Source organism: Psammomys obesus, unplaced genomic scaffold, assembly GCF_907164565.1.
Source record: "Psammomys obesus unplaced genomic scaffold, mPsaObe1.curated_primary_1811, whole genome shotgun sequence".
Taxonomy (NCBI): Eukaryota; Metazoa; Chordata; class Mammalia; order Rodentia; family Muridae; genus Psammomys; species Psammomys obesus.
Genome location: NW_026590701.1, coordinates 4,080,665 through 4,107,643, shown reverse-complemented (window position 1 = coordinate 4,107,643; position 26,979 = coordinate 4,080,665). Strand labels below are relative to the sequence as shown.

Sequence of the window (26,979 nt, the reverse complement as noted above, 5' to 3'; positions counted from 1 at the left end):
TAAAGATAAATATTCTAATATTGGTCTTCATTGTTAAAAAGAAATGAAAACAAGTGAATGAATCATTCTGAGGAGAATAGTACTATGAAGCTATACAGCCAAGAGTTTTTTGTTTTGTTTTGTTTTTAGTTTTTTTGCCTGAATTACATGTGAGTCAGTAAACTATGAAAATAAATAACAAGCTTATGGTAAATTGCTATTTAGAAAATACATGCAACTCCATAAAAAGTTGAACTGAATGTTGCTTAAGTTTCACTAAAACTAAAGGTTGATAATATAAAATTATCAGACACAGGACAAGCTTTCAGGATGGGCTCTGTGTTCCCTGACAGTTTCTCTAAAGAAAATCTGAGTGTTAACAAGGAAAATATTGAGAGTAGAAGAATTGAATGTTGCTAAAAGTAAGCTTCTATACAGGCTTTTGAGCTCAAAACTGTACTAAGAGATGCCCCCCTTTAAAGATATTTAAAAATTTTAAAATAACTTTGTTTAATTTATTTTTTAAAATAAATCTAAAAGGCCTAACTTTTGTTTTTGGTTATTGTTTTTTATTTTTACATTTTACATGATATTGTGTCTACACAGGTCCCTACTACCATCAACTCTTTGTTTGCTACCTCGGCTTTCCCCCTTTATTTCAAGGAAAGATCACTCTACTCTCCTAAACCATTTGACAAGTCCGTACATGTCTGTGTCATCTCATATTTGTGTACTTTCAAAACCCTCCAGAGTGTATAAAACTGAAGTAAAATGTGTTCTCTGTGTTTGAAGAAACCACTGTTGTATCATAGAACAGGCATCCTTCTCTTTGTAGATATTAATGAACATCGGCTGCCACTTTGAAAAATTGCATACAAAGTTCTAAAAAAAGAAAGGTTATGCAGAAAGGCTTATTTCCATTGAAGAAAGCCAGCTTGCCTCTCACAGACGTAAGTTCCAGAGAAATCAAACTCTCTCTTCATCCTTCACATGTTTGAATATGAAGAGTGAGTAGCACAAATGTCTCTCACTTCTTATAGGTTTCATGGCCAAGGGATAACTCGAAAAGAAAAGTACACCTGGAAAGTTACGCCTAAAGATAACTCAGGAAAACAAATTTCAAGGACATAAAAATATTGCACATTGTGTTTACATCAAGTTTTTCTACGCAGGGTACTTTTCAGGAAAGATGATTTTCCAAGCTAAAATTTACCACCACTGAAGCAGATTTCTTAATCAAATATATTATGTATGTGAAATAGTGATTTGACAATTTCCTTTAACCCAGTTGTATTTTCATTACTATCTTCTTAGTAGACTAGCTACAACAAGATGATCTGAAAATGGATTTAAATGGTGCTGGAAAATGCTGCAGGGAAAACAGCAGTTGGTCAACTCCCAGTGTGCATGAAGCTGAAGGAAGAGGGACTAGGTATAAACCAGTCAGTTCACTGGAGACTCAACCTGACAAACACATGGCTGCAGGCTCCACAAAATTGCTATAAATTATATAAGACAGGTAAAAGGCAAATTTTATGACATTTTTTAAAGGAAATTTGTGCCATGTCCATGTACAATTTCTGCTCAAATTGGAAACTTAATATCCCCACTTTCATTAGTCCTTTTAGAAAAGGACTAAGAGTGTATGGTCATATACAATGTTAAAAATGCTCAAGAACAAGAAGCCGGGAGTCATGGCACACATCCCTGATCCCAGCACTCTGGGAAGCAGGGGCAGGCAGATCTCTGTGAGTTCAAGGACAGCCTGGTCTACAAAGCAAGTCCAGGACAACCAAGGCTACACAGAAAAACCCTATCTCAAAAAACAAACAAAAATAAAGGAAGAAGAAAGAAAGAAAGAAGAGAAGGGAACTAGAAGAGGTAATCAGTTCATTTTCAGGCCCTCCCCCTTGTTTCATCCCTATGGTCCCAAGTCACACCAGGCGTGGGGAGACAGTGCTTTCACTTTGCATGGTTCTATAATAATCTGGAATGGGTACATAGTTCCAATGAGCATAAGTTTCAGCTTACCACACTATTTGTCTTTTCATTTTCATACACGTATGTTAGGAAATCAAGTCTTTAAGCATTTAGGGGGCAAACTTTGACCTAAGAAATCAACCATAATTAATTTAATGACTATGTTGACCTTTGTCAATTTGAGGATTATGGGAATTCAAAAGGTAACAATGAGAAAAGACAGACACAGTGGTACCCTGGGATTCTGCATTCAATGGACTGAACTCCCATCTAAACTATAACCATTAACCATAGTTTATGTAGCTATGGACTAGTACAGGCTGGAGATCAGGAAGCTGAACATTCTTAATGCCAGGTAGCTTAGTACCTACCTCAAAACCAGGGCTCACAGGAGACTGAAACATGATGTTGAAAGAGCAAAAGTAGGCAAAGGGGGAGAATAAAAGGAGAAAAAGACAGAAAAACAAAGTTACTAGAGAAAAGCAACACATATTAGTCGGTGCTGTGTAACACAGGCACACGCGTTACCAGACGGTGCCATGTGACACAGGCACACGTGTGACACAGGCACACACGTTACCAGACGGTGCCGTGTGACACAGACACACGTGTGACACAGGCACACGCGTTACCAGACGGTGCCGTGTGACACAGGCACACGCGTTATCAGACCAAAAGATAATGCTACTCTAGTCAGCTTTGTGGACACAACAATGTCCAACTGGAAAATGCTTTTAAAATATAAATGGAACAGGAGACACTAAGTCACAGATGAAAAACATTTTGAGATTGTTATTAGTGGTTTAAAAAAAATCTATAGTGATGAGGGATGGTTCTTGTACCTTGTTAAAAACAAATTAGAGTCAAATGAAGTATTTTTGACCTTTAACTCAAAGATTAGGTTTTCTTCACAATAACTTGCTCTCAATGTGAAATGGAGAAAAAGGTCATTAGAGCAATCAGACGTTGCCTAGCTGTTACTTGCCTACAGGCAAGAGTGAGCTAAGCATGTCACAGTCTATTTGGGGATGGCAAACCTGGGTGGCCACACGTAAGAGGCAAATACACACAGGGAAGAGATGGCTCGGGCACGCACAAGGTGGCTAACCACTGTCTGTAAATCCAGTTTCAGGGAGCCGATCCTGTTTCTCACTCGTGCTGATACAAGCAATGCAAGTGTACACAGGTATACATGCAAGCACAACACTCACACACAAAAAATAAGATTTTAAATTAAAAAAAAAAACACAACATGTTTTTGTTCGTTTTTTCCTCATTTTGTTGATTTATGATTTCACTAGAAGTTAAAATGTCATTTGAAAGTTAAAAACTATGCTTCAGTTTTAAAAGAAATGCTTCAAAGAAAAAAAATAAAATAATGCAGTAGAGATCACTTATTTCATAAGTTATACTGAATATATAGTTTTTCATCTTTTTTTTTAAATGAAAGATACAGGTTGTTATTCTATTTGATAACTAGAAACCAAACAAAAATGGACTAGGGTTAAAAATGTTCTTTAAAAACTGTAGCACTATCCTCTTTTATTAGGATTCCCTTCCTACTTGCTTGTATATTCAGAAAAGTCTTATTACCTGTTTTGAAATATCTCCATGTCTTGATCTGCTAATGCAGCCATTTACTCAGAGGCATTGGGAGCTGGGTGCAATTAGAGTGAGGTTTCACCAAAGTAACCTGGCATTCAGTGCTATCTGTGCAGTTTGTGAGCTGATGAGAGAAATCATTTGAACAAAGATGCAAACATGGCTTTTGAGTAAAAATCATGATTTTGTATGTAGGTGCTATTAAGGAACAGAAAAATCAAGTAAGTTTCCCAGTTTCCTAACAAAACAGTATCCTAGTCACCTACATATGTGGCATCCTGAACTCATAGTTTTCTTAACTACTGGTCCTGAGGCCCTTTCAGTCTGGTCTAACATCAGAGTTCATCCTTCAGATTATGGTGTGTGAAGATAGATTCGCCAAGATGCATTGTCAATAATTTATCATTTCCCAGAAGGTACTTTTCTCATAAGATACCCATGGGTTTTATGAAGGGAAAAATGTCATTCTATACTGGTTTAGTTTAAGAACACTGACTTAATTATTGCACTATTTATGCTTAGTAGCTACTATAACTTCCAATTCATGGATGCACCAAGAAGCATTTAACAATTTTACCTGATCAATATTGATTTTATTTGCAAATATTTTACATATGCTTACATGTGATCTGTATGCATGCTCATGTGTGTGTTAGCATGTGTATGTGTGTGAATGTGTGTACATATGTACATTAGTGTATGCATGCATGCAAAGGTCAGATATCAACTTTGGGTGTCTTCCTGAATTACTTTCCACTTTATAGTTTGAGGAAGATTCTTTCACTAGAACTCACATCTTGAAAACTCTGTCTTTGCCTGCTGAGCAATGAGATTATAGGTGGTCCTATAACATGATTATAGATTATGCCCATCTAGTTTTAATGTGGGTACTGGGTATCTTAATTCTGGTTCCCATGTTGTAAGTGACTTATTCACTGAGCCATCTCAACATCATTCAGTAGTTTGCAGAAATTCTGCTAAATAACTTTTCTAGAAAATATATTGATGACGCTATCTTTTATCCTGTTGACTTGGAATCATCACGGAGAAAGAAAGAAACTATTATATTGCACCTTCCACATATATGCATTATAGTTTAAAGTTTCTTTTGCTTTGGCTTGTTTAAAAAAGGATCATGTGAATTATATTGTTGTGTTTCTGGCAAAAGCTACTATAGAAAACAATGTCGATCACAAAAATAAATACCATGAATCTCAGCATGCTACAGCAATTAGTTTTTAATATTTTATCTAAAGAGTGTACTTCTTGTTAAGGAATAATGGAAGCTTTCTAACCCTGTTTCTAAACATATTTTAAGTTAATTAAAGAAATCTCAAATTTTAATCAATAATAATTCTAATATAGCATTTTAACCCATCCTTAAATGACCTGTAAAAATATCTCCAGTGACTTTCTACTTGGGTAGCTATAACATACATTTTCATCTGTGGTTCTCAATCTGCAGGTCATGACCCTTTTGGGGGTCACATATCAGATTTCCTGCATATCAAATGCTTATATTAAAATTTGTAATGGTAGCAAAATTACAGTTATAAAGAAGCAACAAAATAATTTTATGGTTGGGGATCACCACAATGTAAGAAACTGTATGAAAGGGTGGCAGTACTAGGAAGGCTGAAAACCACTGATTTGGGTAATTTTAGAGTTGTAATTTATAAGTAAGGGATATTAAGTTTTAGGTGTAAATCATGATAAGGTTTTGTAATATACACATGGAACTTCTTTCCAGATAATACACTGAATTTTTATAGTCTCCTAGATAATTCCTCCTAGCTGGGAGGAAACATTATTATCCTGTTTTTTCAACATAAATTGGATTTGCCTCAACAGACACTCATATCCTGAACTCCTAAGTATAGGCTCGTTGGTATCTGACTTCTTGTTTGAGATAGGGGTCTTACTCTGCTATCCATACCGATCATAAAATCTTATGTTCAATCATTGCATTTTTCCTGAGTCTCCTAATCTGGAAATATAGGCATGAACTACCACCCTGTGCTTGATTTCTTTATTTAAATATTGATTTGTGACATTCACCTGTGTTGTTGAATGAATAGTAATTCCTTAATTACACACTATATATAGACATAACCTACTGAGTTATGTTGCTTTTATGTACATGGGGGGTTTTTTTGTTTGTTTGTTTTTGTTTTTGCTGGAAGCTGTATTCATGAAATCTTAAAAATACATTTGTCTAAACAAGACCTGCATTATGACAATGCCAGGTGACATGTCAATGTGGATGGAGGACAGCTCATAAGGTTCTTCTCCTGAAATCAATGGCTTCTGAAAGAGAGTCGGCTTTCTTCATTGATAAATTACACCACTCCAAATGAAACGGGCTCTTGATTTGAATAATGCCCAGTTTCTTGATTCATATCTTTTTCCTCAGTGATTTAAGTTTTATCAACAAAAATTTTCTATTTCAAGTATCCTTATTTAGAATTCTTTGTTATTTTCTAGAAAATCACAGTGTTCCTGGAATTTATTTACATATGGTTTGAAGCAGGGTTCACATATTTCCCAGGTTAGACATGATGGACACGGCCTTATTCACAGTACTTAAGAGACAGAGACAGGAAGATCTCTGTGACTTCCAGGCCAGTCCTGTCTACCTGATGAGTTCAAGGATTGAACTCATAACGACACAGGGTACATAGTAAGAGCCTGTATTGAAAAAGAATTCCCATTTTCCATACAGATATCCAATGAATCGAGGAAACATACTCAAAAGTTTATATTACTTCTTAGTAGTTCTACTCCACATCTAACACAATTGGCCTAACTGTGAGCACAGCTTCTGTTCCCATTGTAATTTTCTCTGTATATTAAGATAATAATATCTTAAAGTGTATATTTAACACAATCTTATATTCAATGTGCTTTCATGCCCAGCAACTCTCCAGTTTTATTTTTTATCAGCAATTCTTGATAGTGATACCACTGACCTTTGGGGCCGGACACCTTCCATACTGAAAAATCCCTGCATGTTGACCTCTCTGAGACTGGTACTTCAAGTCCTAATTGCCTTGGTAGTTCATTGATACCTTCAAATATTGGTTTTCTCCTTTCTTTCACATTTTATTTAGTGTTTACAATCGTTCCCTTTGGGAAAACTGATTTGATACAAGTTCCTCCTCCATATTTGAGGATAAAAGAAAGGGTTGTGAAATTTTTAGCTAAGGGTAGGCCTTGTGTAGCTTTGTTCCCACTAACTTTAACTGATAAATAAAAAGATGAGCAAAATGTATAGAAATATAATCTGTATACTTATCTTAATGGACATGAAAGTGTATCTTACCTAAGGGTCTTTTAGTTTTGCTTTTCATTGTTTCTATTAATACTATTAATGGTTTCCAAAAACTGCATCCTTGCGCAGTTACTTGTTCTATCATTAGCTCACTACATTGTGCTGTCTTAGAAGATGGGGGCTTTAGGTAGGACATAATGAATGCAGTTTCCTGCCAACACAACTGACTCACAAAGCTTCAATATAACACGTGTTATTTTATCTTTTCTATTGTAGCAGGACTATATAGGTCTGAGGTTCAATTTATGTGCCTAAATTGGATAAATTAGTACAATACAATGTCTTACTGTGTATGCAAATTAGCAACCCTGTAGTCAAAATAGGCAGTTATGACACAAAAAATTCTGTTTAAGTTTTGAAAAAAAAAATTGCACACATCATCAAAGACATAAAGAGCAGACATTCTGGAGGAAGTAAGGGTAGTATCTTTGCAAAGATAATCATCCTCAGAAATAGATTGGTTTTCATTAGAAATAGCACTAAAAGGTATTATTTCCATGATACCATCTCTTGTTAGGATTCATTTTGCCTGAGGAGAGACATATCTGCCATGGTCCAAGTGTGCCTGACTAGAGGAGGCTGAGTTAGCCCCCACCTACACTAGCCTAGATGAAAAACCCAACTGAGAGGTGCATGTCCACCAAATGTGGACAGATGTTGCCTAATGTCTGAGAGTCTAGATGAAAGACATTCAGGCATTCCTTTGCGTTCTCTGGATTACAAGGCGTATAAGAGATGACTCGGACAGCCAACGTGTTGAGTATGTCACAAACACTGTTTCTAGGGAATTTCTAATTATACATCACCTGGAGAACAGTTTATACAAGGTTATGGAAGATTATTTTTGCAATTTTTTTTTCAGTGTCTTTGGGGCCCTAAGTTTTCTTTTTTAACTAATATTTTAATTTTTGAGGCCCTGATTGTCTTAGAAATCACTACAATCTTCTTTGATCACAATTTCATGAGTAATCTTTGTTAGCCTGCTTCTGGTTGCCTAGTAACCTATGACGTCATCATGTGCCTCCCACCAGGTGTGCGGCAGGAGCACTTCAGCTGTGCAAGCACAGCTATAAAAGGACCAACCCACCACTGTCTTACTCTTTTACTTTCCTCTGTTACTCTTGTCTCTTGCTCTCTCTGCCTTGCTTTCTTTCCTGGGGACCCCTACCATGTCTTTCTCTTTCCTTTTCCTCATAGCCAAACTTTGGGCAGAATGCAGGGAATCTTATGTAAGAAGTAGGAGATAGTAAGACCTAGAGGGGACAGGAGCTCCACAAGGAGACCAACAGATCCAAAAAGTTTGGTTGGTTTTTGCAGAGACAGATATTTCAACCAAGGACCATACATGGAGATAACCTAGAACCCCTGAAAAAGATGTAGCCCATGGCAGCTCAGTCTCTAAGTGGGTTCCCTAGTAAGAGGAACAGGTACTGCCTCTGAAATGAATGCAGTGGCTGGCTCTTTGATCACCTCTCCCTGGAGTGGGGGGAAAGGGGGAGAGGAAGCCTTACCAGGCCACAGAGAGGGACAATACAGCCAGTCCTGATGAGACCAGATAGGCTAAGGTCAGATAGAAGGGAGAAGTTCTTCCCCTATCAGTGGACTAGGGGAGGGGCATATAGGAGAAGAGGGTGGTAAGGTGAGACTGGGGGGAGATGAGGGAGAGGGCCACAGCTGGGATACAAAGTGAATAAATTATAATAAATAAAGAATGAAAAAAAGAAAAAAACTTTGGTGTTTTCATAAAGGCAAATTTCAAATTTTAGCTCAGAAGAAATATTCAATATGCTACAAGTACTTGAGTACTCTGCAGAGGAGACCATCTTTTGCAACATTAACACATTTGTTCACGCTGCTTAGGCCTTATGACCATGATGAAGCCTCACATATTTTTCAGTTTCACAAAGCTCAGGGAAGACAGCAAAAGCAAAGCTGTTTTCATGATGCACTGACCAACCCACAACAGGGAACCAGTGGAAACAGAGCCATTAGCAAGCGGGCTGTGCCTCCCGGCAAGATCTCCTGGCCTACAGCAGTAACACATCATCCCCCAGGTCTCTCAGGCAAGTGTGGAATGGAGAAATGGCATAGGAGGCTCATACCAGCAGAGGCTCGTCAGGGGCACTGCTGGAGAACTCTGCAGAGGATGTGCGCACGGTGCTGAGCCCTGTGAGGGAAACGTTTGAGAGCCGCCTTCTCCTCACGCCGCTGCAGTTGTTAGGGATCTTAAAGGCACATCTCTTGTGGTAATTCAGACCACATCCTGAAAAACAGACATAAAAATAGCTCTCATTTCACCAGAAATTAAATGTATTCCATCATTACTTATAAATTGAAAATTTGAAAACATAGCATGACATCAATTTGTCTTGATGCTACTTGGAAATACAAATTTTCTTGTCTGTTTTCTTTGATTCTTTTGCTCTTTATTTGAACATGGGTTTCAGATTCTTATTTTGTGATAAAAATTCAGCAACTTCCCTGGTTGTGTTTATATATATACAAATATATATGTATATATACACATTTATATGTATATGCATATATTTGATATTCTGAATAATGAAGTTGGGTTTAAAGAGATCTACACATATATTTATAAGCAGATTAAAGTATTTTTAGCTGCTCCAGCTTTAAATGTGTGTGGGCCCATGGAAAAAGTATTCACAGAACATTGTAAGTCCTGGGCAACACTGATCTTCAGCTTGTCTCTGTAACTTACATGTACACATGCCCATTAACAAATTATTTTACCTCAAATCCCCAGTCTGCAAAATGGAGATAAAATATATGCTCCACAGAATAAATATGATATAAGGTATATACACTTGTTGGTTTCCAGGCAGAAAAAAGTTTGGAAGCAAATTTCCCACTTTGGGAAGTTTTATTTTCTTCCAATATTGTCAGGAGCCATGACTCAAGTGGCCTGCTTTGATATTTAAATCTTGGTGGAGAGATGGCTTTTAGGAGGCCTTTACTAATGGCAGAGAAGAGCTTGCAAGTCCATCTCCTTTTGTTTGTGACAGCAGGTGGGATAGCTTGTGAGGGTCACACCTCTTCCTCAAGCTCCTTGTGCAAATTAACCTATTGTTCTGAGATATTTTACTGGCTAAAAGTAACTCCTCACAAATAAAGAGGTCAGAAGGCTGGAGGCAGAGGAGGAGGCAGAGACTTGCTGCTTACTGCAGCAGCCTGCCTTTTGCTGTGGCTGTCGAGTCTGGACCTTTAAAAAAGTCTCCTGTGTGCTGTGTGTTTATTTTATTAATATTAATCCTCACTCCCGACTCAAGAACCGTTCGACTCTGCTAGCTGGCTCCAGCACAATATTTATGCTTATGTATCTTTTTCACTAGTGGCACCTGATACTCAAAATGTCCCTATGTGTCACAAAATAGGTCAGACAAATTTTTACAAAATGTACAGTACAGTTCTGCCACCCAGATATGTAGAGCTTCATGAAGTTATGGCCCTGGGTTCGGTTGCCCCTGAGAGCAAAATAAGATGTGTTCACTTTTTTCTGGGCATGTAGAATGCAAAAGTTATGAGATCACAGAAGTTTCTAACAGGATTTAAAGGAAATGCCTGGGAAGATAGATACTATGGCAGTTAAGAAGCACTGTAGGTATGAAAGGACAGTGCGAGAGATGACAAAGACACAGTGCAGACCCAGGGATTTGGAGATGTCATGAAGTGAGTTGTTTGCTGAGGAAAGATGGTCATCGTGCAGAGCCAGCTTGAGAGAGAGCATCTGAGCTACAACCCGCAAGGCCATTGGGGCAGCGCGGCCTAAGCCAGTTAGCGATCATTCCATGTCAGTACCCAGACGAGATGCTGGGTATGAAGCTACAAGACTTGATATTTGCTCTTCTGGGTTTTGATCTTGTTTGGTATAGTGATTCCTTTCGGTACATTACAGCATCCTTTTGAATTTGAATGCGTACCCTGTTTCATCGAATATTGGAAGTATGTAGCAAACAGACAACAAACAAACAAGTTACCTCAGTTTACAGTGGCTCAGATGAGACTTGGATTTGGAATTTTGGCTGATGCTGGCAGTGTGAAGCTATGGCGTGGCGGCCTCAATACATTTTTGCATTATGAGACTGACATGCACATTTTGGGCATTTTGAGACCGTGTCTAACAGTATTCCATTTGGAATGCCCACTGAATGCTTCAGTGTTGGAGACTTTGCCCAGAGGGCAGAATATTGGAAGGTATAGGGATGTTAGGAGAAGAAATTAGTTGGAGAAGTCTGTGTACATGCCTGCAAAGCATGTTTGTCTCCAATGTCACTCAGGTGAGTGATTCTGCTCAGCTGTGCATTCCTTGCTCTGATGTTCTTCCTCATTTTAGACAATGGAGCCAAGTGACCATGGGCTTAAAATTCTGACACCATAAGCCAAACCAAATCTTCGCTCCTTTAAGTGAAGTTCCCCCAAGCGTTTGTCAGTGTGAAAGAAATCTACTCAAAACAATCCACCTTAAGCATGGTTTCTTCTAGATTGTTCCCTCTGAATGTCTATTCCGCTGGTAAGAATTAAACAGTTATGGTAAGATTATTTACAGATTGTATTCCAAAAGGGCAATCATAGTCACACATCAAAGCATGCCATCTTCCCCAACAGAAAATACAGGGAGGTATGCATGCGGCTTTCGGGCTAGATGGTATGGTTCTTGTGTTTGCCCATTCAGCATTGGAAAGATCTTGGATGGTTTGATTAACCATCTGAATCTCTGCTCTTTTAAAAGCTTATTATTCCAATTTCTGACTTAAATAAGACCGAAATGTTAGTTTTAATTCCTTGCTAAAAATATCCCATGCACTAAAGTGGGGGATACTTCTTCTATTTGAGAAAAGAGGTGAGAATTAGGCTTGCATATGAGGTAAAGAATGTCAAAGACAAGAACCTTCAGAAGTGAACAAAACATTCCATAAATGGTGGCAAAGACATGATGACTAGAGGATGCTTGTGAGAGAGGACAGTGTCTTGGAAGTCACACAGAAGCAGCAGCTTCAGCTCACATTAAGTGCGGTTGGGGCAGAAAACAACTCACCTTCACATTTAAGGCCTTGGCGCACCAGCCCCCACAGCATTTCTCCACAGTGATCACAGAATGCGGGGGCTCTGTATGAATGAACGAAGAGAGCATGGGGCCGGATCTGGAAGTCTTCAAAGGTGGCTGACGCTGCAGAAACAGCATGTTGAAAAAGTTGAATAAGAATTCTGATCCGTAAATAAGCATGCCAGGTAATGGGAGTGAGTAGGGAGGTAACTCTGCAAATGTTAGGAAAACCAGGCGAGTGTAGTGGTGTGCATCTGTGACCAGCTTGTGGGGGTGGAGGCAAGAGCATCCAAGGCCAGCCTTTGGTACAGGGTGTGTGCAGGACTAGCTTAGGCTAAATGTAAGGCCTTAACACTTTACAAATCATAAGAAAATGCAATGTAGCATGGTTTGTACTGTGAACCAGCAGGCGTTGTTCTGAAATACAACCTGATGCTTGTTGGCAGAGCTTCCTATTGCTTCTCCTTTTCTGCACTGAAATCTTTCACATTATTTCAATAACAATGAAATGCTAAAAGGAAGGGCAAACAGCACAATACACACTCTACTTCATGCATACCTGCTATAAGTTGAAAGTATTTTGCTTTTCACCCCTTGTGAGGAGCTGGTGACTGTTGGTAGCTTCTGGAAGAGGGAGAGACAGTTTCCTCTAAGAGTGTGGTCACTGGATGGCTGACCATGCTCCTTCCAGAGGATGGCTCACACCCATGAAATTATGGGGACCACAAATTGGACTCAGAAGTCATAAGGCTGGGAAGGGATGGGGAGGTTCGGGTAAATCTGGTAGGTACCGGGGAGTGGAACGGGAGAGGAATATACTCAGAATACATAGCATGCTTCTATAAAATTCTCAAAAAACTAATAAAAGCATTTTAGTAAAAGAATTTTGCTTTTCCCCTAAGGTATCCAAATGTAAAATTAAAAACTGACAGTTTGAATTGAGATCTGCAAACAGTGTTAACAGATGTAGAAGAACACTGTGAAGAGGAACATTAAAGCAGAAGAGTACAATTGGATAGGTAAGTCTAACCACCCTCTTAATGATGTTTTAACACATGTAAAATAAAACCAAACATTACAAATGTGACTTCTCTTGTATACTGAGCTGCCATTGGCTACATCTGAGCAGGTATAAGAGGTTATCTCCATGAATGATCCTTGGTTGGAGTATCAGTCTCAGAAAAGACCCCTGTGCCCAGATTTTTTGGTTCTGTTGCTCTCCTTGCGGAGCTCCTGTCTTCTCTGGGTCTTACTATCTCCCCCTTCTTTCATAAGATTCCCTGCACTCTGCCCAAACTTCGGTTATGAGTCTCACCATCTGCTTGATACACAGTTCAGTATCCAAGTGTGTTCCCTAGTAAGGGGAACAGGGACTGTGTCTAATAAGAACACAGTGGCTAGCTCTTTGATCACCTCCCTCCGAGGGGGGAGCAGCCTTGCTAGGCCACAGAAGAAGACAATACAGCCAGTCCTGATGAGACAGTGTAGGCTAGGGTCAGATGAAAGGGAAGGTGGACTTCCCCTATCAGTGGACTTAAGAGAGGAGCATGGGGGGAGATGAGGGAGGGAATGAGAGAGGGGGCTACAGCTGGGATACAAGGTGAATAAACTGTAATTAATATAAAAAGATTTTTAAAAGTGTGACATCTCAAATAACCCTAAAGCTTCTTCGTGAACATTAACGGTAGAGGAGTTAATCACAGACCAGCCATGGTCTCCTCTGAGAAGGACACCAACAAACTAGTTTCATAACATAGGGCACTTTGTTATTTTCTAAGTATCACCTAGTCTACGATATACTCACAAAGGCAACTGGTGTACAGGATTTCAGTTATACTTTTCTATGTATATTTTTATATTATAAAAGTTGCCCATGTTTCTGTTGCTGCTCAAAGCAAGAACTGCTCAAGAAAGACTGGGCACAGTAGCATCCTTCAGGCTTCTCTGCACTTGTAAGCTCATGTTCACTCTTGTTTGTAAGGCAGGTAGTACTCTCCTGGCAGTTGAACCACTGACATCACCCGCAAGATGGCCTGTGAACCTCAGCATCGCCCTCCTGAGAGGAGAAGGGCTGCCTGATAATGGTATTCTCTAGGCCCTTAAAACCGGAACCTCCACTAAAACCAGAAGACAACCCTGGACACTCGATTCCTTGTGTTATATTCCTTGTAAATTATGGAGAAAATTTGCTGCAAATATTATTAACAATGTTTTTTTAAGTCAATCAGTAAAAAAAATGTGGTTATGATTTGGTTACCTCTCGTACATACTATGGTTGGGTTAAAACGTATCTAATTCAGAAAATGCTAAATTCTCCTTAAAATTGATCTCTTGTACTCATGAGCAATTTTCCCCAAGACCATTAAAGAAAACACTTGAATACATTTTGCCAATCATTCACCCCTAGTCCCCTTCACTCTCAAATCCACCCTCCCCAGGACCAAACAACCATGACAACACTATGACAGTAATTAGTTGAATAATTGTTATAGTTTTCAAAATACGAAACACTAGAATTTGACAATACAAATAGCAAGCTGTGTTAAGACATTTTAGGAATTAATCAGGAAGAATATAAATAATTAAACTAAAGACTTTCAATGGCACCTCCTCCTCTAATTTATGTCAGGTAAATTTGTGGGTGTTTTTTTTTTTTTTTGTTTTTTTTGGTTTTTGAAGGGGATTAACATTCATAAGCAGTTAGCACCCTTGACTTATGTTTAAATGCCACATTACTAAAGTTCAATTTTAATATTCTCCTGTTAATTTTAGAATAATTAAATACATTTTTAAAATAAAACTACTAAGCATGGTGAGGTTTTTGCATCCATTTGAAATCAAAGCACAACATCCATTCATTATGAATTTACCTGTTCTGCACCCTGGGGGAAATCAGCACTAGCTGAGTATATGCATGCAGGCTTGCCTAATCACAAAATCGCACTTCAGAGATAATCATTTAGCACAGGCAAACAAAGTGAAGGCTGCAATTCCATTTCATTTAAGTTTTGGAATCAAAATGGACAGATAAGAATAGGAATATTAGCATGTCTAGAGATTCCAAGAAGGGAACAATGAGCCTGTCATAATCAATCAGCCGACCTAAATTAAAACGATATGACAGGGAAACAAACTGAACACAATAGGCCCTCATACTGGTATTTGTGTCTCTTTGATTTGCTCTATTCACAGTCTATTGTTACAATCCAGCATGCAAGAGAGGAGAAAATGACATGCTTTCCTTAGTCACTGAACATTTGAAACAGGTAATTGAGCCAAAAATCTTAATATAATCAGTAGTTCTTTACAGGTTTATTATAAATTGTTGGACAAAATGGACTAAACTGGTTAGCAGTACAGAAGAAATGAGGCTTCTAAAGCAAAATAAATCATCTCCGGAGGTCAAAACTATTTGCATAATAAAGTAAAACAATGTCAGATCTTCCAAGATTTTCAGTAATTTTTTTAACAGCTATTTTGGCAGTTTGGGAGGAGCATTAACTCTTTGCAGCCATGACAGGTTGGGACTGATATACTAGAAAGATGTGGTTAACACTTTAAACGCCATTTTATTTGATGTTTTTACAAGCAGTCTAAAAGGTGGGTATTGTTACCCATAGACAGAAGAGAAAACTTGAACAGAAATTAAGGTAGGACACTGAGTAACACTGGATCTGGTCTCAGGCAGTCTCCACAGCAGAACTGCACAGACTCAGCTTTCACAACTTAACATCTGAACATGAACTACAGAAGTTTCTTGTCATTGAGAGAGATCTGTGTTCTTTTGTTATTGTTGTTGTTTGTTTTGTTTTGTTTTTTGGTGGAGGTGGTAGTAGGTTTTTTTTGCTGGTGATGGTTATTTTTTTAAACTCTGCCATTATGTGTAGTGGAACAGAGTAGTATCACCAACACAGAAGAAAGGTAATTACTCTAAGTTCAAGGTAGGCTAGTCCACTCAAAGCGTTTAGGCTAGCCTGGGCTATGCATAAGATGCTGTTTCCAAAGACCAAAAGAAACTCTAGGCACTGTGAACCAATATAACATGTAACCTTCTGTAAGTAGACGTACTTATTTCAGAGACAGTAAAATTGTTGGAAAAATTAAAAATTCCATGAAGTATAAAATGCATTTCAGTTCATTGTCAGTCTTTAAAAACACACCTCGTACAAAATTTCTCATTTCAAATACATCCCAACCAGCTAGTTTGGAATTACAAGCAGAAATTTTTAATGGTAATTTACAGTTTCAAATGCATTGTAACCTCTGCTTCATGGTAACCCATGTTATCACATGAATCCTCAAATCCAACTCAAGGAAAAACGCTTTGGAGATTTTCATAACTTTGAAGACATTCTTCTTCCTTAGTATCTAGACTATTAAAAGAAACTTCTGACCGCCAATACCTTACCCCACATTCAAAATGTCTCTGTTTCAGCCTCCAAGTCCTCAAAAATAACTGTAACACACACACACACACACACACACACACACACACACATCATCTTTTGCTACTCGAAAGCTTTCCAGATAGGATGACCCAACTCTAAATCATTTTATAGTATTTGTAAAGATTCAAACTATCTAGGTTGTTTCCAGCTTCTGGCTATTATGAACAAAGCTGCTATGAACACGGTTGAGCAAAGTCCTTGTTTGTATAGTTAAGTATGATTTGGATATATGCCTAGGAGTGAGTGGTATAGCAGGATCTTGAGATAGCACTATTCCTAATTGTCTGAGAAAGCACCAGATTGATTTGCAAAATGGTTGTACAAGTTTACATCCTCACCAGCAATGGAAGAGGGTTCCTCTTTCCTTTCTTCACAACCTCTCCAGCATGTGTTGTCACTTGAGTTTTTGATCTTAGCCATTCTGATAGGTGTATGGTGAAATCTCAGGGTCGTTTTGATTTGCATTTCCCTGATGACTAAGGATGTTGAGCATTTCTTTAAGTGTTTTTCTGCCATTCAATATTCCTCTATTGAGAATTCTCTGTTTAGCTCTGTACTCCATTTTTAATTGGATTACTTGGTTTGTTGGTGTTTAACTTCTTTATATATTCTGGATATTAGCCATCTGTCAGATATAGGGTTGGTGAAGATACTTTTCCAATATGTAGGCTGTAGTTTTGTACTGATGACAGTGTCCTTTGCTTTATAGAAGCTTTTCAGTTTCATGAGATCCCATTTATTGGTTGTTGATCTTAGAGCCTATGATGTTGGTTTTCTGTTCAGGGAGTTGTCTCCTGTGTCAATGAGGTCAAGGCTCTTCCCCACTTTTTCTTCTAACAGGTTTAATGTATCTGGTTTTATGTTGAGGTCTTTGATCCACTTGGACTTTAGTTTTATGCAAGGTGATAAGATGGATCTGTTTGCATTTTTCTGCGTTTACACATCCAGTTAGACCAGATAGATCTTTGTTGAAGATGCTGTCTTTTTTTCCATTGTATGGTTTTAGCTTCTTTGAAAAAAATAAAGTATCCGTAGGGTGTGCGTTTATTTCTGGGTCTTCTATTTGATTCCATTGATCCACCATTCTGTTTATATCCCAGTACCATGCAGTTTTTATTACGGTTGCTTTGTAGTACAGCTTGAGATCGGGAATGAAGATACCTCCAGACAATCTGTTGTTGTACAGGATAGTTTTAGCAATTCTGGGTTTTTTTGTTTTGTTTTCCCATATGAAACTGTAAATTGTTCTTTTAAGTTCTATAAAGAATTGTGTTGGAATTTGGTGAGAATTGCATTGAATCTGTAGATTGCTTTTGGCATAATGGCTATTTTTACTATGTTAGTCCTACTGATCCATGAGCATGGGAGAACTATCCAAGTTCTGATATCTTCTTTAATTTCTTTCTTCAGGAACTTGAATTTTTTTTTTTTAAACAAGTCTTTCACTTGCTTAGTTTGAGTCACACCAAGGTACTTTGAACTCAAGAAGTTAAACAGCAACAAATTAAGCAAATCCAATTAAAAAATGAGGTACAGAGCTAAACAGAGAATTCTCAATAGATGTATATCAAATGGCAGGGAAAGACTTAAAGAAATGTTCAATGTCCTTACTCAACATAGAAATGCAAATCACAACGACCCTGAGATTTCACCTCACACCCATCAGAATGGCAAAGATTAAAAACTCAAGGCAAACAGAATAGACATAAGAAGAGGGAGAAAAGAGGGAACAGGATAGTAGCCAACACAGAGGGCCTCTGAAAGTCTCTCACCACACGGTATTGAAGCCAAACTTTGGGCAGAGTGCAGAAAATCTTATGAAAGAAGGGTAGATGAAAGACCTAAAGGGGATAGATTTCCACAAGGACAGCAAGAGAACCAAAAAACACACACACCAACAAACAAACAAACAAAAAGAAAAAAACCAAAAAAAAAAAAAAAAAAAGGACACAGAGACCTTTCCTGAGACTGATACTCTGATACTCCAACCAAGGACCATGCATGGAGATAACCTAGAACCCCTGCTCAGATGTAGTCCATGGAGGCTCAGTCTCCAAATGGGTTCCGTAGTATGGGGAACAGGGACTGTCTCTGACATGAGCTCAATGGCAGGCTCTTTGATCACCTTCCCCTGAGAGGGAGGCAGGCTTACCAGGCCACAGAGGAAGACAATGCAGCTACTCCTGATGAGACCTGATAGGCTATGGTCAGATGGAAGGGGAGGAGGACCTTGCCTACCAGTGGATTGGGAAAGGGCATGGGAGGAGAAGAGGGAGGGAGGGGGGATTGGGAGGGCATGAGGGAGGGGGCTACAGATGGGATACAAAGTGAATAAACTGTAATAAAAAATTTAAAAATCCAGCTATACTACTCCTAGACATATATCCAAAAGTTGCTCAAGTATACAACAAGGACATTTGCTCAACCATGTTTGTAGTAGCTTTATTTGTAATAGCCAGAAGCTGGAAACAACCCAGATATTCCTCAACTGAGGAATGAATACAGAAATTGTGGTACATTTACACAATGGAATACTACTCAGCAATTAAAAACAAGGAAATCGTGAAATTTGTAGGCAAATGGTGTGAACTAGAAAAGATCCTGAGGGAGGCATCCCAGAAGCAAAAAGACAAACACGGTATATACTCACTTATAAGTGAATATTAGACATATAATATAGAATAAACATACTAAAATCTATACATGTTAAGAAGCTAAGCAAGAAGCATCCTCCATCAGGTCCTTCTTAGTGTTTAGCTTCTTTAGGTCTGTAGATGGCTGTCCTATATTATACAATTAGTATCCGCTAATAAGTGAGTGTATACCAAGCCTGTCTTTCCATTTCTGGGTTACCTCACCCAGGATGATCTCTGCTAATTCCATCCATTTGCCTACAAATTACAGAGGAATACAGAAAGGCAGAGAAACACTGAAAGAATGTTAAATATCCTAAGTCATCAGGGAAATGCAAATCAAAACAACTCTGAGATTCTATCTTACACCTATCTGAATGGCTAAGATCAAAAACTCAAGTGACAACACATGCTGGAGAGGATTGCAGAAAGGGGAACACTTTTCCATTGCTGGTGGGAGTGCAAAGTTGTACAACCACTTTGAAAATCAATCTGGTGCTTTCTCAAAAAATTGGGAATAACACTATCTCAAGATCCAGCTATACCATTCCTGAGCATATACTCAAAAGATGCCTCACCATTCAATAAGGACATTTGCTCAACTATGTTCATAGCAGCTTTATTTGTAATAGCTAGACTCTGAAAACAACCTGGATCTCACTCAACAGAGAAATGGATACAGAAATTTTGGTACATCAACAAAATGGAATACTACTCAGCTATTAAAAACAAGAAAATCATGAAATTTGCAGAAGCAGCCTTTCATGTAATTGTCTCTATAAATTACTTTACTGTTACTTTTTATTTTATGCACATGGATATTTCACCTATGTATATGTCTGTGACTCATGTGGATGCCTGGTATCAGCAAAGGCCAGTAGACAGAGTTGGATGTTCCAGGACTGGAGTGACAGATAGATGGCTGTGTGGATGCTGGGAATTGAGGCATGGTACTCTGGAAGGGCAGCCAACACTGTTAACCACTGAGCCAGTTTTTTTGGCATCTGTATTGGTATTTAAAAATAATTATTTAATTTTAACTATATAGTATACTTATGCTATTCCTCCTTTCCTTTTCTCAGTCTAAAACCTTCTTCTTTTTCATACTGATATCTTCTTTTTCATTAATTATTGTTACATATATAGGTATGTACACAGGAACACACCTAAATATATAAGTACATCTTAATCTATTTGTTACTTGTTTTCAGGGTTGACGTCTTGATATTGTACCCTTCCCTCGGGAAGACTATTTCTCCTACTCTCAGCACTCCTTAGTTGCCTGTAGTTCTTTTATCTGTAGGGGTGAGGCTTAGCTTTTAATGAAATCTTGTGCCAGGTGAAATTTTTCTGAGGTCTTATTTTTTAAAAGTAAAAATATTTAAATAAAAATAGGAAGTTTTATAGGAGAGGAAGAAAGATATTTATTTAGCCTCACCTGAAATAAAATATTGTATAAAGTGATATTTTAACATGCTGGTTTATAAGAAAAAGACGTCAGTTGGAGGCTATAACTAATGAGATATAGTGACCATGACAGATTAATACAGGTGGACTATCCTATAAAAATCATTCATAATTAGCAAACCTGGGAGAAATACCCCTGGGAATATAAGCCTTTGATCATGGCTTCTGGAAGAAGGAAGGCTCATGTCATGTCCTGTGCACGCTAGTGAGCTCAGCAGGTACTGGTCGTTAGTTCCAAATTCATGATAACACAGAGGCACTGATCAAACTCTCAGAGACAAAGGAGAAAACTATAACTAATAAACAGGGGAGGGATGGAGTCTGAGATGCCACCTATGGAAACACCTCATAGACATAAGCTGTTGACTAGGCATACAAAAAAAAAATGGTTTCCTCCTTTGGAGAGGCCCCTAACCCAATCAGCGGGTATTCAGTTGTCTCCATAAAAGCAGTGCTACGATTGCCCGGGTGGTATATCTAACTGGATGGTTGGTATTTCAGAGGGTGTGGCACAGTCAACGGAGGGAGAAAAGACGTCAAGTGTCCTCTCAGCTGTGACTCCTATAACTGTACTTCCTACTTTTTCCTCTAGAAATTTCAGAGCATCAGGCTGCATGCTGGGGTTCCAGATCAATTTAAACTGACTTTTGCGCACAATGAGAGATAAAGATCAGTTTTATTCTTCTGCATGGTGATATCCAACTTTCTAAGCACCATTTGTTGAAGATGCTGTCCTTCCAACGTCTATTTTTAACATATTTGTGAAAAACAAACAAACAAACAAACAAACAAACAAACAAAAAAAACCTCATGTACCTTCTGTATCAACATGGGTTTTATTCCAGTGATTTATGTGTGTTTACTCCCAGAACTATGCAGTCTTCATTACTATGGCTTTACATGTAACTTAAAATCTGGTATGGTAACATCATTTTATCCAGGATTGCTTTGGCTATCTTTGGTGTTTCCATTTAAATTTTTAGCTCATTTTCTTCTACAATTGTTCTGTGAAGACTGTCGATTGAATTTTTATTTGGATTTTATCAAATCGTAGATCATTTTTAATAGGATGGTCTTTTACATAATAGTCATCATGAGCAGCTCTCGGGCATATATCTTTTTTTGTATTTTTTCAATTTTTATTAATTACACTTTATTCACTTTGTATCCCCCCTGTAGCTCCCTTGCTCCTTCCCTCCCAACTCCTACTTCCCTTCCCTTTCTCCATGCATGCCCCTCCCCAAGTCCACTGATAGGGGAGGTCTTCCTTCCCTTCATTCTGATCCTAGTCTATCAGGTCTCATCAGGACTGGCTGAACTGTCTTCCTCTGTGGCCTGGTAAGGCTGTTCCCCCTTCAGGGGGAGGTGATCAAAGAGCAGGCCAATCAGTTTGATAGGATGGTCATTTACATAAGAGTCACCACGAGCAGCTTGTGGGCATATTTCTAACACGAAATGTGTCACTGTTTATGAAATCATCAATCTGACCACACATGGCATAACAGATGGCTGGAGAACAGACATCACAACATCTCTCAAAGGATGCAGCCTTAATAGAATAGTCATGACTACCTACATCTCAAGGTGTCTACACTTCACTAAGACCCAGTGGTCTCTAAATACAGTATTTTAAGTTTAAAAAAGTCCATCAGAATCATAATTTGAATCAAACTAAATGACTTTAGTGAAAACTTCTCAGAGATGTCCTAGATAGTATCCTTTTACCTTTCAGGTATTATGTTAATCTTTGCCATTGGTTTGGGCTCTAACTAGGTCACTGCAAATGGATGATCATGGACAATAGCCTCACTTGTTGCTTTTCTTTTGGACACTTGGTAAGTGAAACTACCCTTGTTGTTTGGATACAGCTCAATAGGCAGCCTTTGAAATTTTGATCGAGTGATCACTCGAAGTTCTTAGCAAAATGATTAAGAGTATACACCATGTATATCTTTCTGTGTCTGTGTTACCTTACTCAGGGTGATCTTTTCTGCAAATTTCATGATTTCCTTCTTCTTAACAGCTGAGTAGTATTTCATTGTAGCACAGTTTCTTTATTCATTCTTTAGTTGAGAGATGTCTAGATTGTGTCCAGTTTTTGGCTATTACAAATAAAGCTGCTATGAACATGGCTGAACAAATGTCCTTGTTGTATGGTGGAGAATCTTTTGGGTATATGCCCCAAAGACTGATATCTACTCATTTTAGAAGCATATTTTAGTCATATAGTACATACTACAATGCAGAGAACCCCAAGAACATAAGTCTGATGGGCATCTTAGTCTTCATGTGGGCCCTACCAGTTAAAGGAGGGGAGATATCTCTGACATGGACTATGTTGCCTGCTTTTTAATCACTGCACCCTGATGGGACTGCCCTACCAGTCCACAAAATAGGAAGATTAACTCAGTCCTCAGTTGAAGAGGTGAGCTGGGATGTATGGGCAGGTGGACTCCACTATTCTGAGGAACAGGGGAGAGGAGATAGAGGAGGGAGGGTGGGACTGGGAGGAGAGGAAGGAGGGCCCTATCACCGAGGTGTAAATTGAATTAATTCATACAAAAAAAAGGTTTCAATGAAAAAATGATTGAGTATGGCCTTTGAAATCAGAAGTTTCAAGTGTGAATCACAATTATTAATATTATTTACAATGATTGCTATTATCATGACCATCAGTGCTAATAGAGAGGAATGAAGCTCCTTATTACCAACCAATAGCACTTAAACCTAAGGATTTTAAAAACTATTATTATTTGTTCATTCTACTTCATAAAGAATGTTTGCATTCCAGAGGAAATGGCTTTTCTATCCACTGTTCTGGTTAACCATAATTAAAGAGAACTAAGTCCATAAGGCTGTTTCTAGTTCCTTTTCTAATGTGAATCAATTAACAGTTAGGAATTGCAGTGAGGAAAGAAGGGTCACCATGTCCTGATGGGACTGAATGACAAATGCCACAGCTGGAAAGAGATTAGAGAGCATCTCGGGTCAAGAAAGAATGAAAATGGTTACCCCATGTGTCTAGCACAGAGGAAAAAGAAAATTAAGTAAAAATGTCATGGAGTCAAATTTGAGCTAATGAGTGCATGCTCTGCAGGTACTCTGAACAGAGGAGCGAAAGGTCAAGTCTGTTGCTTAGAAAGTGTCATCATGTACAGGAGACTTTATACCTTTAAAAGGATAATGACCTAATTTACATGAGGAACACCAGCATACAAATTATGCTTTAGGCTCCTAACTAAAGGACTGTAGACAAAGACTACATGCAGCATTATATTGAAATGAGGGCAGCGGGGTTTCCTGGGGCCGATAGCATCACTGTTGTCCAATACATCTGCACGAACAGACTCCAAACTGAGAGCCTGTATGCTTGGCTTCAGGTTTTTGAAAGTCTCACTATGTTTTTCATGAAACAGATGTTTATGTCTGATTTTTAATCACAAATCCCTAAAAGCTGTGAAATCCACCACAGCTTTTGTTCTGGTATCCCCTCCAGAACAAAAGGTTTCAGTTACAGCTGAATCCCTTTCCACTCTGAAGAAGGCGCCCACTGCCAATAGCACTGGCTCTGGACAAAGCATTCTGTCACTGGACAACAGTATTTTACATATTTATTAAGAATTTCAGATACATATAATGTGTTTTGATCCAACCCACCTCTCATTCCCTTTTAGTTCTTTCCCATTCCTCAACCTCCGCTTTTTCTTCTTACGTTCACATGCTCTTCTATGTTAACCTACTAAATCCACTTAGGGCTGTCCAGGTATGCACAGGTGGCCTCATAGAAGCCCCATGCTTGAATGAAACTAATGCTGATCCTCAACAGCACTGACTGCCAATACTTCTTGATTTGCACAGGTCTTAACACATCTCATCACAGCCACTGGCTGGTCATATGTCCAATGGCCCAGTCATGTCTGGTCATATGTCCAATGGCACTGTCATATCTGGCAAATACTGTTTCACAGCAGATGCCCCGTACTGACTTTTCATGATCTACCCAACCTATCTCTCATGATAGTTCCTAAGACTTCTGGGAAGGGAGTGTGATCAGATGTCTCATTTGGAGCTGAGCATTTCATAGTCTCTTATTCTTTGCATGTTAGACAGCTGTGGGTCCCTGTATTAGTCACCCAGTTTAAAGAAAAAAGCAACTCTAATGGGGATTAACAAATACACTAACCTTTGAGATAAGAACATGAGGGGCAGGTTGTTACTGTGTCCATCTAACAGAAATTCTTTCTAAGCCCCGGACACAGTTTATTGGTTCAGTTAATGGAACCAAGCACAACTCCATTTTGTGGATCAGGCCTTAAATCCAACAGAAAGTAGCTGACTATTCCCAAAATATTTGTGCCACTATTATACAAATGGCCATATATTACCCGGGCAGTCATACTATTTTCACAAGGTTTACAGCTGGGTAAGACTTTTGATGACTTTTTCTCTTAGTAGTGTTCATAACTTTTTAACTAAATACCTGCCATTTTGTGGGAGTTTAGGGAAATAGTGAGAGTAAATATGACCGAAGTATAATATATGCATATATAAAAATGTTATAAGATAATCTATTATTTTGCACAAAAAATACATTCTAATAAAAATTATAAAAGAAAGATGTTTTCTCCATAAGGAGTGGTCACACATATTAGAACTCCATACAAATTCTATATCAGGTAATACACAGACATTACAATCTCCTAAGGTCCAGAGAGAAAACAAAAACCAAGGATGTGAGAATAAAAACACAATCAGTAACATCCATGACAGTATGCCTCCACTGGAGCCCCACAGCCACAGCAGGGCCTGAACAGTGAACATAGCTGAAGCACAATAAAAACACCGTAAAAGAGCCTTTACAAATATAATGAAGGTCCTTAAAAAGAAAATTAATTAATACTTAAAAACATATATGAAGAAACAAACAAACACTGGAAGGAAAGGAATAAAACCATTTAAGACATAAAAGTGAAAACAGAATTTTAAAAAAATGCAAAATGATGAAAATCTGGAAATGAAAAATTTAAGAACTTACATAATAGTCACAGAGTCAAGCTTCACCAACAGAATATAAAAGAGAAAAGAGAAAATCTCAGAAAATGAAGACATGACAAAGAAAAAAAAACCAACAAAAAACCATACAATGGATAGAAGAAAGCATCTTCAACAAATGGTGCAGGTCTAACTGGATGTCTGCATGTAGAAGAATGGAAATAGATTCATATCTATCATTCTGCACAAAATTCAAGTGTGAGTCGATCAAAGACTTCAACATAAAACCAGATTCACTAAAGCTAATAGAAGAGAAAGTGGGGAATAGACTAGAATAGATTGGTACAGAAGACAACTTCTTAAACAGAACACCAACAACTCAGGCACTAAATCAGCAGTTAATAAATGAGACCTCATGAAGCTGAAAATCTTCTGTAAGGCAAAGGACACTGTTAAAGAACAAATTTATAGCCTACAGAATGGGAAAAGGTCTTCAATAACTCCACATTCCAATATAGGACTGATTTCCAAACTATATGAAGAACTCAAGAAACTAGATATCAACAAACCAAATATTCCAATTAAAAAATGAGGTTCGGTTCTCATCAAAAGTGGCTGGATTGTCCTCTTCTGTGGCCTGGTAAGGCTGTTCCCCCCTCAGGGGGAGGTGATCAAGAGCAGGCCAATCAGATTATGTCAGAGGCAGTCCCTCTTCCCATTACTAGGTAACCCACTTGGACACTGACCTGCCATGGGCTACATCTGTGCAGGGGTTCTAGGTTATCTCCATGAATAGTCCTTGGTTGGAGTATGAGTCTCTGGGAAGTTCCCTGTGTTCAAATTTTCTTGTTCGGTTGCTCTCCTTGTGGAGTTCCTGTCTTCTCCAGCTCTTACTATTTCCCACTTCTTACATAAGATCAGAAAGGAGAGGAGAACCTCCCCTATCAGTGGACTTGAGGAGGGGCATGCATGCAGAAAGGGGAGGGAGGGTGGGATCATGAGGGGAGGAAGGAGGGGCTTATGGGGGATACAAAATGAATAAAGTGTAATTAATAAAAAAGTTTAAAAAGTTAAAAAAGAGAAACTTGCAAAATATTAGAAAACAAAGAACTGAAAAAAAAAATGAGGTTTGGAGCCAAACAGAAATTCTCAACTAAGGAATGGCCAAGAAGCACTTGAAGAAGTGTTCAACATCATGAATCATCAGGGAAATGCAAATCAAAATAACCTGAGACTCCATCTTTTTTAAATTTATTTTTTATTAATTATAGCTTATTTACTTTGTATCCCAGTTGTAGCCCCTCCTTCATCCTCTCCCACTCCAACCCTCCCTCTTCTCCTCCAATGCCCCTACCCTAGTCCACTGATAGGGGAGGTCTTCCTCCCCTTCTATCTGACCGTACTTTATCAGGTCTCATCAGTACTGGCTGCATTGTCTTCCTCTGTGGCCTGGTAAGGCTGTTCCCCTATCAGGGGAAGGTG

General features: G+C 38.4%; 1 protein-coding gene across 1 annotated transcript in view; it reads right to left on the bottom strand.

Moving 5' to 3' along the window:
• Prkd1 (protein kinase D1) overlaps positions 1 to 26,979 on the bottom strand; it is a gene marked incomplete at its 5' end in the record, with an annotated part of 352,974 nt that overhangs the window by 84,909 nt on the left and 241,086 nt on the right. The window contains 3 exons of the mRNA XM_055608587.1: positions 2,331 to 2,354; positions 8,995 to 9,155; positions 11,949 to 12,080. Of these exons, the coding sequence (XP_055464562.1) occupies positions 2,331 to 2,354; positions 8,995 to 9,155; positions 11,949 to 12,080 (317 nt within the window). The remainder of the gene's footprint in view (positions 1 to 2,330; positions 2,355 to 8,994; positions 9,156 to 11,948; positions 12,081 to 26,979) is intronic.